General features: G+C 49.6%; 1 protein-coding gene across 1 annotated transcript; it reads right to left on the bottom strand.

The window, feature by feature from the left end:
- Positions 1 to 2,865: 2,865 nt before the first annotated feature.
- LOC121843332 lies at positions 2,866 to 10,975 on the bottom strand. Its single transcript, XM_042312943.1, has 7 exons — positions 10,822 to 10,975; positions 8,162 to 8,407; positions 7,121 to 7,216; positions 6,865 to 7,055; positions 6,192 to 6,305; positions 4,559 to 6,090; positions 2,866 to 2,974 (listed from the first exon to the last, which is right to left on the bottom strand). Exons 1-6 carry the CDS (start codon positions 10,973 to 10,975, stop codon positions 4,600 to 4,602), a joined length of 2,292 nt encoding a protein of 763 aa, XP_042168877.1. The 3' UTR covers positions 2,866 to 2,974; positions 4,559 to 4,599.
- Positions 10,976 to 12,500: the final 1,525 nt, after the last annotated feature.

Below are 12,500 nucleotides of genomic sequence, written 5' to 3'. Positions count from 1 at the left end.
AGTCATTTAGCAGACTCTGTTATCCAGAGACTGACAGTAGGGAGTCATTTAGCAGACTCTCTTATCCAGAGAGACTGACAGTAGGGAGTCATTTAGCAGACTCTCTTATCCAGAGAGACTGACAGTAGGGAGTCATTTAGCAGACTCTCTTATCCAGAGAGACTTACAGTAGGGAGTCATTTAGCAGACTCTCTTATCCAGAGAGACTGACAGTAGGGAGTCATTTAGCAGACTCTCTTATCCAGAGAGACTTACAGTAGGGAGTCATTTAGCAGACTCTCTTATCCAGAGAGACTTACAGTAGGGAGTCATTTAGCAGACTCTCATCAAATCAAATGTATTTATAAAGCCCTTCGTACATCAGCTGATATCTCAAAGTGCTGTACAGAAACCCAGCCTAAAACCCCCAACAGCAAGCAATGCAGGTGTAGAAGCACGGTGGCTAGGAAAAACTCCCTAGAAAGGCCAAAACCTAGGAAGAAACCTAGAGAGGAACCAGGCTATGTGGGGTGGCCAGTCCTCTTCTGGCTGTGCCGGGTGGAGATTATAACAGAACATGGCCAAGATGTTCAAATGTTCATAAATGACCAGCATGGTCCAATAATAATAATCACAGTGGATGTTGAGGGTGCAACAGGTCAGCACCTCAGGAGTAAATGTCAGTTGGCTTTTCATAGCCGATCAGTCTCTCTGGACAGTAGGGAGTCATTTAGCAGACTCTCTGATCCAGAGAGACTGACAGTAGGGAGTCATTTAGCAGACTCTCTGATCCAGAGAGACTGACAGTAGGGAGTCATTTAGCAGACTCTCTTATCCAGAGAGACTGACAGTAGGGAGTCATTTAGCAGACTCTCTGATCCAGACAGAGATCTGGGGTAGCTGTTTGGGGTAGTCATTCTAGGTCGTTTGGGGTAGCTGTTTTGGGGTAGTCATTCTAGATCGTTTGGGGTAGCTGTTTAGGGGTAGTCATTCTAGATCGTTTGGGGTAGCTGTTTTGGGGTAGTCATTCTAGGTCGTTTGGGGTAGCTGTTTTGGGGTAGTCATTCTAGATCGTTTGGGGTAGCTGTTTGGGGTAGTCATTCTAGGTCGTTTGGGGTAGCTGTTTTGGGGTAGTCATTCTAGATCGTTTGGGGTAGCTGTTTTGGGGTAGTCATTCTAGATCGTTTGGGGTAGCTGTTTTGGGGTAGTCATTCTAGATCGTTTGGGGTAGCTGTTTAGGGGTAGTCATTCTAGATCGTTTGGGGTAGCTGTTTAGGGGTAGTCATTCTAGATCGTTTGGGGTAGCTGTTTTGGGGTAGTCATTCTAGATCGTTTGGGGTAGCTGTTTTGGGGTAGTCATTCTAGATCGTTTGGGGTAGCTGTTTTGGGGTAGTCATTCTAGATCGTTTGGGGTAGCTGTTTTGGGGTAGTCATTCTAGATCGTTTGGGGTAGCTGTTTTGGGGTAGTCATTCTAGATCGTTTGGGGTAGCTGTTTTGGGGTAGTCATTCTAGATCGTTTGGGGTAGCTGTTTTGGGGTAGTCATTCTAGATCGTTTGGGGTAGCTGTTTTGGGGTAGTCATTCTAGATCGTTTGGGGTAGCTGTTTTGGGGTAGTCATTCTAGATCGTTTGGGGTAGCTGTTTTGGGGTAGTCATTCTAGATCGTTTGGGGTAGCTGTTTTGGGGTAGTCATTCTAGATCGTTTGGGGTAGCTGTTTAGGGGTAGTCATTCTAGATCGTTTGGGGTAGCTGTTTTGGGGTAGTCATTCTAGATCGTTTGGGGTAGCTGTTTTGGGGTAGTCATTCTAGATCGTTTGGGGTAGCTGTTTTGGGGTAGTCATTCTAGATCGTTTGGGGTAGCTGTTTTGGGGTAGTCATTCTAGATCGTTTGGGGTAGCTGTTTTGGGGTAGTCATTCTAGATCGTTTGGGGTAGCTGTTTTGGGGTAGTCATTCTAGATCGTTTGGGGTAGCTGTTTTGGGGTAGTCATTCTAGATCGTTTGGGGTAGCTGTTTAGGGGTAGTCATTCTAGATCGTTTGGGGTAGCTGTTTTGGGGTAGTCATTCTAGGTCGTTTGGGGTAGCTGTTTTGGGGTAGTCATTCTAGATCGTTTGGGGTAGCTGTTTTGGGGTAGTCATTCTAGGTCGTTTGGGGTAGCTGTTTAGGGGTAGTCATTCTAGATCGTTTGGGGTAGCTGTTTTGGGGTAGTCATTCTAGATCGTTTGGGGTAGCTGTTTTGGGGTAGTCATTCTAGGTCGTTTGGGGTAGCTGTTTTGGGGTAGTCATTCTAGATCGTTTGGGGTAGCTGTTTAGGGGTAGTCATTCTAGATCGTTTGGGGTAGCTGTTTTGGGGTAGTCATTCTAGATCGTTTGGGGTAGCTGTTTTGGGGTAGTCATTCTAGGTCGTTTGGGGTAGCTGTTTAGGGGTAGTCATTCTAGATCGTTTGGGGTAGCTGTTTTGGGGTAGTCATTCTAGATCGTTTGGGGTAGCTGTTTTGGGGTAGTCATTCTAGATCGTTTGGGGTAGCTGTTTTGGGGTAGTCATTCTAGATCGTTTGGGGTAGCTGTTTAGGGGTAGTCATTCTAGATCGTTTGGGGTAGCTGTTTAGGGGTAGTCATTCTAGATCGTTTGGGGTAGCTGTTTAGGGGTAGTCATTCTAGATCGTTTGGGGTAGCTGTTTTGGGGTAGTCATTCTAGATCGTTTGGGGTAGCTGTTTTGGGGTAGTCATTCTAGGTCGTTTCACTAAATGTTATTTTTTTGTTTTCTTTCCTTCTTGTCCCCCATGATGTATCTAGTCACTGTTATCTAGTCACTGTATGTAGTGTGTGTGTGTGTGTGTGTGTGTGTGTGTGTGTGTGTGTGTGTGTGTGTGTGCCTACCGTCGCCGCTGACAGCCTGTTGTTTGACAGTGGAGGGCACGGCCCGGGCGGTGGGCTTCCTCAGAGGGCGACGCCAGCTCTTACTGGTTCTCTTCGCCAGCGGAGCAGCAGGGTACTGGGAAAGACAGGGGGTCAAATGTCATTGGTGTGTGTGTGTGTGTGTGGTGCAGCTGGATACTGGAAGAGAACAGTGGTCAGGGGTCAGACTGAGGGTTATTTTGACCGGGGCCCCAATAGAGTTATTTTGACCGGGGCCCCAATAGGGATATTTTGACCGGGGCCCCAATAGGGATATTTTGACCTGGGGCCCCAATAGGGATATTTTGACCTGGGCCCCAATAGGGATATTTTGACCTGGGCCCCCAATAGGGATATTTTGACCTGGGCCCCCAATAGGGATATTTTGACCGGGGCCCCAATAGGGATATTTTGACCGGGGCCCCAATAGGGATATTTTGACCAGGGGCCCCAATAGGGATATTTTGACCAGGGGCCCCAATAGGGATATTTTGACCAGGGGCCCCAAAAGGGCTATTTTGACCTGGGCCCCCAAAAGGGATATTTTGACCTGGGCCCCCAATAGGGCTATTTTGACCTGGGCCCCCAATAGGGATATTTTGACCTGGGCCCCCAATAGGGCTATTTTGACCTGGGCCCCCAATAGGGCTATTTTGACCTGGGCCCCCAATAGGGCTATTTTGACCTGGGCCCCCAATAGGGATATTTTGACCAGGGCCCCAATAGGGTTATTTGACTAAGCCCCTGTTCAAAAGTAATGCCCTATATAGGGAACAGGGTGCCAATTGGGATAAAACTAAGGTCACCGTGCAGCTAAACGAGGGAACTAATGTCATTGGTACATTTCTGAAACGCATAATAAAACCAGTCTTTGATTAAATATATATATTTTTACATGGTGTTAATATGTGTATGTATGTATGTGTGTGTGTGTATCGTATGTGTGTTATCGTATATCGTATGTGTGTGTGTGTGTTATCGTATGTGTGTGTGTGTGTTATCGTATGTATGTGTGTGTGTGTGTTATCGTATGTGTGTGTGTGTGTGTTATCGTATATGTGTGTGTGTGTGTTATCGTATATGTGTGTGTGTGTATTATCGTATGTGTGTGTGTATCGTATATATGTGTGTGTGTGTGTGTCGTATATCGTATGTGTGTGTGTGTGTTATCGTATATGTGTGTGTGTGTGTGTTATCGTATGTGTGTGTGTGTGTTATCGTATATGTGTGTGTGTGTGTTATCGTATGTGTGTGTGTGTGTTATCGTATATATGTGTGTGTATTATCGTATGTGTGTGTTATCGTATATATGTGTGTGTGTGTGTGTGTTATCGTATGTGTGTGTGTGTTATCGTATATGTGTGTGTGTGTGTGTGTTATCGTATATATGTGTGTGTGTATCGTATATGTGTGTGTGTGTGTGTGTGTATATCGTATATATGTGTGTGTGTGTGTTATCGTATGTGTGTGTGTGTGTTATATCGTATATATGTGTGTGTGTTATCGTATATATGTGTGTGTTATCGTATATGTGTGTGTGTGTGTGTGTTATCGTATATATGTGTGTGTGCGTGTTATCGTATGTGTGTGTGTGTGTTATGTGTGTGTGTGTGTGTGTGTTATCGTGTGTGTGTGCTTTATCGTGTTTATGTGTCTCAGCAGCCATACGCACAGTGCAAACCTCTCCAGGTTCCAGCCCCGAGTCGCCACACTCAAAGTCACTCAAATCATTATCATAGTCTTCCTCCCCTTCTTCCTCCTCTTCTTCAGCCTCTCCTTCCGATGACTCACTACTACTCTCCTCCCTCGTGCTGCTCTGCCCCTCGTCCTCCGAATCTCCCTCTTCCATATCAGACACCTCTCCTTCCCCCCCGGTCTCTCCTCCAAGGGCGATTCGGGAGCCCCCTCGGCCTCCCTCTCCACCCCCAGTTCCCTGCACAGAGCCAGGGCTTCCGCTGCCTCCACCTCCCCTCTCTGGAGCTCAAAGTCTCCACAGAGGCCCAGGGGCTCCCCAACACCGGCCGACCCCAGAGAGGTGGACTCCAGCTGGGCCCAGGTGAGAGGCCCGTCCCCATGTCCCTCTGGGTCCTGGTCGTCCGTTTCAGTTTCGTGATCGAGGTCTGTGACCTCTTTGCACTGCGGCTCGGTCCACATGGTGTAAGGTAGTGCATCGTGGGTATAGTCGGCGGGGAGCTCCGGGTGGTGGAGGCTCTCGATGAGCACCGCAGGACTCTGGGAGTTGAGGTTCTTCCAGATGCCGTCTGAGAAAGGTTTGGGCTCCAGGTAGAGGTTTTGGGAACTACAAACAGAGTCCACGTTTCGAGAAATACAAATGGAATCCACATTTTGGGAACTACAAATGGATTCCACATTTCGTGAACTACAAACGGCATCCATGTTTGAGTGTGGAGTTTGGTCATGGTTGTGTTGGTGTTGTACTGTTGCTAAATGGTTATTTAATTCACTCAGCTCAGAAGAGTGGGCCAACTTATCTTTAGAAGTCAAACTGGTGCTAGCGAGATATAAACCCTTAGTACTGGAGTCTCTAAATACATCGTCTCTTTGAGAGGATCCTTCTGAGTCGGAGTCCATGGATACTGCTGTAGTTACCGTCGAGGACCCGTGTTTCTGGATTTGCTGCGTTGGCAGTAGTGTAACGTCAGAGAGCATGTGGTTGTTATTGCTAGCATGGGTCTCCGCGGAGGTTCGACTACAGTGGTTCTCGGTGGTCAGCACGGCCTCAGACATTGTTTGGATTGGTAGTGCTTCTAGATGGGAAGCGTCGGCGGCCATTTTGTGCAGAGAGGCGGCCATTTTGTGCAGAGAGGCGGCCATTTCGGGTTGAGCGTCGCTGGTTGCACTAGCCGCGTAAGCTGCTACCTGTACCTCCAGCTCTGGCCTATGGTGGTGGTCTTCAGTAGGACCAGAGTGCCGAGAGGGGGCCATTTTGTGATCAGAGGCGGCCATTTTGGGCCGAGCATTACTAGTTGCATTAGCCACGTAAGCCGCTACCTGTAAATCCAGCTCTGGTCTATGGTGGTCTTCAGCAGAACCCAAGCGCCAGTCTCTGTAAGGCGCTAACGGTCGAAAATCCTCTTCCTCCGACTTCTTTGACGCCAACTCTACCTCGCACACCTCGTCCGTTAACGTTTCCGTTCCTGGCGAGAGGGTCGTGGGTATCTCGCGTCGGAGCACGGGGCGAGGACCGGGTGACTGCCCGGCAAATCCGGTAAGGTTAGAGCACCACCGTGTCGGCCAGTCGAGGACGACGACGACGACCGCTGACCTTTGATCTCGGCGTGACCTCCGCTGACGGCGAGTGTGAGGGAGGGCATCTCCTGGGTGAGAACGGGCGGCAGAGGCGGGTAGAACCTCGTCTCTCCAGACAGTTCTGGAGTGAGGAAGGGCATGTCGACCCCGTTGTTCCTCTGGAGGAGAGGAGGGCAACGGTCTCGTAAACTACACATAGGAAGAAGGGAAGGGTTTTGTATGGGGACGTGGTTGTGTGTAGTACACATAGGGAGAGAGGAACGGTTTTCAACGGAGTGCGGTTTTTTTCACTACACCTGAACAAGTTAGCTGGACCAGAACCAGAACCAGAAATAACACGTCCTCTGGACCCGGAGTCAGTATTCGTGTCAATGTCATTGTAAAGTGCTGGCGTTTTGCTTTCAGAGGTGTGACTGCTGTGTGTAGTAGTAGTAGTAGTAGTAGTAGTAGTATTAACCGCAGTACCTTGACACGTATCCACTTTATACTGAGTGCCGGGGCTAGGGTTGAGGTTAGGTTTAAAGACGACTTCTCTACGCAAGAGGAACTGGACTGAAAAGCTCCAGGGCCACAGGCCGAGTCCGTACACCCCTCAGCCCCAGTCGGGTGCACCGTTCTGGGGGAAGGTAACCTGGTCCGTAAGGGGTCTGGAGAGGGGTGGACATCCACAGAGCAGTCCTCGGGGACCTGTCCCAGTGGAGTCGATTCTATACATACTGACTTAAACGGTCCTCCGGGGATTTCTCTTCTTTCTGATCGGGTAGGTGTTGGGGCAGCCTCGGACGTCTGATGGGGTCCTTTAATGACCTCTGCGAACTCTGGCCCTGAGGGGTTCTGTGGGGGGTTAGTGGGATGCAGATGGGGTGAGGGGTGAGTCCCCGCCCCTGTCCCTTGTTCTGTGGTGTCCACTGAGACAGGGGTCAGCGAGGGAGAAGGGCGAGAAGAGAAGTCGGAAGAGGGTGAGGGGAAAGACAAGGGGCGAGAGGTTCAGGAGGACAGGGGAAGGCCAACCGGTCACTCTCCACTTCCATTCTGTTGACTTTCACCACACACATCTGCCGACAAGGACCTGTGGAACAGAGACACAACAGAAAATCCACTCTCAGATAACAAAAAAACCTTTGAGATGGTCAAAAACAACAACATTTGAATGATAAAATATTAGTCTACATGGACTCGAATCCAGAAGATATAACAGAAGAGAGGCTTGGGTCCGTTTGGATCTCTAACCCATAGAATTAGGTATTATAAATTCTCTAATGAACCCATAGAATTAGGTATTATAAATTCTAGAATGGACATGAACCTGCTTATGATGGGTTACCCATAGAATTAGGTATTATAAATTCTAGAATGGACATGAACCTTCTTATGATGGGTTACCCATAGAATTAGGTATTATAAATTCTAGAATGGACATGAACCTGCTTATGATGGGTTACCCATAGAATTAGGTATTATAAATTCTAGAATGGGCATGAACATTCTTATGATGGGTTACCCATAGAATTAGGAATTACAATTCTAGAATGAACCTTCTTATGATGAGTTACCCATAGAATTAGGAATTATAATTCTAGAATGAACCTTCTTATGATGAGTTACCCATAGAATTAGAAATTACAATTCTAGAATGGACATGAACCTGCTTATGATGAGTTACACATAGAATTAGGAATTACAATTCTAGAATGGACATGAACTGATTTAGACTGATTTAGACAAATGGTTCCCATTCATTTTTTTTGGACAATATTTTAGGTTGACAATAATTCTATTGCACAATTTCTGATATATCACACACACCTTAGTTTTATTTTAAGTATCAGAATTATGCCTCTACTGCCATTCATTCCAATTAGACTGGTTTGGATTTCTCCCTGACCAATATGGTTGACATTTTCACCCCATTCTGGAACGTCGAAGGTTCATGACATAGCCCCTCTAGTCATTTAATAGGATCTCTTACCATGGATCAATAAATCATTCAAAATCACATCAACTAATCTCTTACCAGGGAGCCGGAGTGTATTCTCAGTCTGATCCTCTCCTTCCTCCTCATCGTCCTCATCCTCCCCAGCCCTGCAGCCTCTCCGGACCTTAGGACCCAGGGTGCCTCCGAGGCCCCTCCTCCTTCCCAGGACAGAGCACCCTTCCAAGGCGACAGGCTCCTCGCTGGTCCTCAGGCGCTTGGATCTGGTCCGTGGGTGTGAGAGGCTGCTGTAAAGGGGGATACATTTAGCATCTCTTTGACATGCCACTTATTCAGAACAATTAAAAATATAAATATATATATATTTGGATGGGGATGGAGGGGTGTGGGAGGAGGAGGGAGGAGTTTGGATGGGGATGGAGGGGTGTGGGAGGAGTTTGGAAGTATATATATATATACACACAGTGCCTTGCAAAAGTATTCGGCCCCCTTGAACTTTGCAACCTTTTGCCACATTTCAAAAACTGAAAAATTGGGCGTGCAAAATTATTCAGCCCCCTTAAGTTAATACTTTGTAGCGCCACCTTTTGCTGTGATTACTGCTGTAAGTCGCTTGGGGTACGTCTCTATCAGTTTTGCACATCGAGAGACTGAAATGTTTTCCCATTCCTCCTTGGAAAACAGCTCGAGCTCAGTGAGGTTGGATGGAGAGCATTTGTGAACAGCAGTTTTCAGTTCTTTCCACAGATTCTCGATTGGATTCAGGTCTGGACTTTGACTTGGCCATTCTAACACCTGGATATGTTTATTTTTTAACCATTCCATTGTAGATTTTGCTTTATGTTTTGGATCATTGTCTTGTTGGAAGACAAATCTCTGTCCCAGTCTCAGGTCTTTTGCAGACTCCATCAGGTTTTCTTCCAGAATGGTCCTGTATTTGGCTCCATCCATCTTCCCATCAATTTTAACCATCTTCCCTGTCCCTGCTGAAGAAAAGCAGGCCCAAACCATGATGCTGCCACCACCATGTTTGACTGGGGATGGTGTGTTCAGGGTGATGGGCTGTGTTGCTTTTACGCCAAACATAACGTTTTGCATTGTTGCCAAAAAGTTCAATTTTGGTTTCATCTGACCAGAGCACCTTCTTCCACATGTTTGGTGTGTCTCCCAGGTGGCTTGTGGCAAACTTTAAACGACACTTTTTATGGATATCTTTAAGAAATGGCTTTCTTCTTGCCACTCTTCCATAAAGGCCAGATTTGTGCAATATACGACTGATTGTTGTCCTATGGACAGAGTCTCCCACCTCAGCTGTAGATCTCTGCAGTTCATCCAGAGTGATCATGGGCCTCTTGGCTGCATCTCTGATCAGTCTTCTCCTTGTATGAGCTGAAAGTTTAGAGGGACGGCCAGGTCTTGGTAGATTTGCAGTGGTCTGATACTCCTTCCATTTCAATATTATCGCTTGCACAGTGCTCCTTGGGATGTTTAAAGCTTGGGAAATCTTTTTATATCCAAATCCGGCTTTAAACTTCTTCACAACAGTATCTCGGACCTGCCTGGTGTGTTCCTTGTTCTTCATGATGCTCTCTGCGCTTTTAACGGACCTCTGAGACTATCACAGTGCAGGTGCATTTATACGGAGACTTGATTACACACAGGTGGATTGTATTTATCATCAATAGTCATTTAGGTCAACATTGGATCATTCAGAGATCCTCACTGAACTTCTGGAGAGAGTTTGCTGCACTGAAAGTAAAGGGGCTGAATAATTTTGCATGCCCAATTTTTCAGTTTTTGATTTGTTAAAAAGTTTGAAATATCCAATAAATGTCGCTCCACTTCATGATTGTGTCCCACTTGTTGTTGATTCTTCACAAAAAATACAGTTTTATATCTTTATGTTTGAAGCCTGAAATGTGGCAAAAGGTCGCAAAGTTCAAGGGGGCCGAATACTCGCAAGGCACTGTATATATATATATTCAATGCATGTTCACACACACTTCCAAACTCCTCCCTCCTCCCACACCCTCCCTCCCTCCATCCTCCCTCCTCCCACCCCCTCCATCCCCATCCAAACTCCTCACCTTCCTCCCACACCCTCCATCCCGATCCCTCCTCCTCCTCCCACCCACCCCTCTCCATCCCCATCCAAACTCCTCCCTCCTCCTCCCACACCCCTCCATCCCGATCCAAACTCCTCCCTCCTCCTCCCACACCCTCCCTCCCCTCCTCCTCCCTCCTCCTCCATCCCATCCAAACTCCTCCCCTCCTCCCCCACACCCCTCCATCCCCATCCAAACTCCTCCCTCCTCCTCCCACACCCCTCCCTCCATCCTCCTCCTCCTCCTCCATCCCCATCCAAACTCCTCCCTCCCCACACCCCTCCCTCCATCCTCCTCCCTCCCCCTCCCTCCTCCTCCTCCCTCCCCATTCTCCTCCCACCCTCCCTCCCCATCCTCTCCCCCCCCCCATCCCCTCCCCCTCCCCCCATCACCTCCTCCCCATCCCCCATCCCCTCCCACACCCCCCCATCCCCCTCCTCCTCCCACCCCCCATCCCCCCTCCCACACCCCTCCTCCTCCACCCCCATCCCCCCTCCCCTCACACACCCCCATCCCCCTCCTCCCCACACACCCCCCATCCCCCTCCCTCCTCACACACCCCCCCCCATCCTCCTCCTCCCACACACCCCCATCCCCCTCCCTCCTCACACACCCCCCCCATCCTCCTCCTCCCACCCCCATCCTCCTCCTCACACCCCACCATCCCCATACCTGTTCTAGGGTCTTGACCCGGCTGCGCTGAAGCCAGTTCTGCAGTTCTGGGGTGGTGGCGGGCGTGGTCTTCGGTGTGGTCCAGAGGACAGCAGTCTTTCCCAAGCTTCCACAGCATAGCGGTCCGGTTGGAACCACTTCACAAAGGGATCCATGCTGATCTTCACCATGTCTTTACTGCATGTACTAGGCAGGAGGGAGAAGGGAGTAGCATACTAGTTATGTGGAACCTCTCTACAAAAGGAGGCTAGAGGTAGGGAGGAGGGTTAGGAACAGACTAGCATACTATTTAGTGTCTGGGGGAAGTAGAATCTCTAGCTTGTTAGCTGTGTGTCCAGGAAGTAGAATCTCTGGCTTGTTAGCTGTGTGTGTCTAGGGAAGTGAATCTCTGGCTTGTTGGCTGTGTGTGCAGGGGAAGTAGAATCTGGCTTGTTGGCTGTGTGTCTAGGGAAGTAGAATCTCTGGCTTATTGGCTGTGTGTCCAGGGGAAGTAGAATCTCTAGCTTATTGGTGTGTGTGTGCTAGAAGCTTCCATCAGAAAGTGACATCACCTGCCTGAGACCAGAAGTACTGCCTCCCCAGAGGGTACTGCCCCCCCCCAGAGGTACTGCCCCTCCCCCAGGAGGGTGCTATCTCCCCCGGGAGGTGCTGCCTCTCCCCCCCAGAGTACTCGCTCTCCCCCCAGAGGTGCTGCCTCTCTCCCCCCCAGAGGTACTGCCTCTCCCCCAGAGTACTGCCTCCCCCAGAGGTACTGCCTCCCCCAGAGGTACTGCCTCCCCCAGAGGTACTGCCTCCCCCAGTGGTACTGCCCCCCCCAGAGGTGCTGCCCCCCAGAGTACTGCCTCCCCCAGAGTACTGCTCTGCCTCCCCCAGAGGTACTGCCTCCCCCCAGAGGTACTGCCTCCCCCACCCAGAGGTACTGCGTCTCCCACCCAGAGGTGCTGCCTCCCACCCAGGAGGTACCGCCTCCCACCCAGAGAGTGCTGCCTCCCCCCCAGAGAGGTGCTGCCTCCCACCCAGAGGTACTGCCTCCCACCCAGAGGTGCTGCCTCCCCCACCCAGAGGTACTGCCTCCCACCCAGAGGTGCTGCCTCCCACCCAGGAGAGATTGCTGCCTCCCCAGAGGTACTACCTCCCCCCAGAGGTACTGCCTCCCCCCAGAGGTACTGACCATAGTTCTGGAGGGGTCCCTGGTTCCACGTGGAACAACAGAAATAGTTCAGAGTAAACAGCGTGCCGTTTTCTTCATCTACCTGGTGGCCACCTTGCCGTAGTCAGTCATCCATCGGACACTGGCGAAGCTGGTCGACTCGGCACAGCTGAAGCCGTGGTTGAAGCCAGCGGGTAACCATACGGAAAGGTAATCATAAACTCTCCTGCCTCCTGGGTGATCTGGAGAGAGAGGGGGGAGGGAGGGGCTATTGAGGACAAAACTCGCCTGCCTCCTGGGATCTGGAGAGAGGGGGGACGGGGAGTTATTGAGGACAAAACCTCCGCCTCCTGGGTGACAAGGGGGGAGGAGGGAGTTATTGAGGACAAAACCACTGGCAAATTTCCTCTATCAATTTGTCCCCATTGAGATCCCTTGACAGAAAAGAGAATCTCCCACACTGCTGTTGGCAGGATCACTTGTGTTAATCTAG

The sequence above is a fragment of the Oncorhynchus tshawytscha genome, unplaced genomic scaffold (genome assembly GCF_018296145.1).
Source record: "Oncorhynchus tshawytscha isolate Ot180627B unplaced genomic scaffold, Otsh_v2.0 Un_contig_5032_pilon_pilon, whole genome shotgun sequence".
In the NCBI taxonomy this organism is placed as follows: Eukaryota; Metazoa; Chordata; class Actinopteri; order Salmoniformes; family Salmonidae; genus Oncorhynchus; species Oncorhynchus tshawytscha.
This window is presented reverse-complemented; position numbering and strand designations above follow the sequence as displayed.

What these genes read in the sequence shown, in the direction of transcription:
- LOC121843332 (XM_042312943.1), bottom strand. Translation starts at nt 10,975, where the DNA reads ATGCTGTGGAAGCTTGGGAAAGACTGCTGTCCTCTGGACCACACCGAA. An exon ending in GTGTGAGGAGGAGGATGGGG is followed by an intron (nt 8,408 to 10,821) that starts GTGGGAGGAGGA and finishes GTTCTGAATAAG; the next exon opens with TGGCATGTCAAAGAGATGCT. An exon ending in TGCCCTCCCTCACACTCGCC is followed by an intron (nt 6,091 to 6,191) that starts GTCAGCGGAGGT and finishes TTTGCCGGGCAG; the next exon opens with TCACCCGGTCCTCGCCCCGT.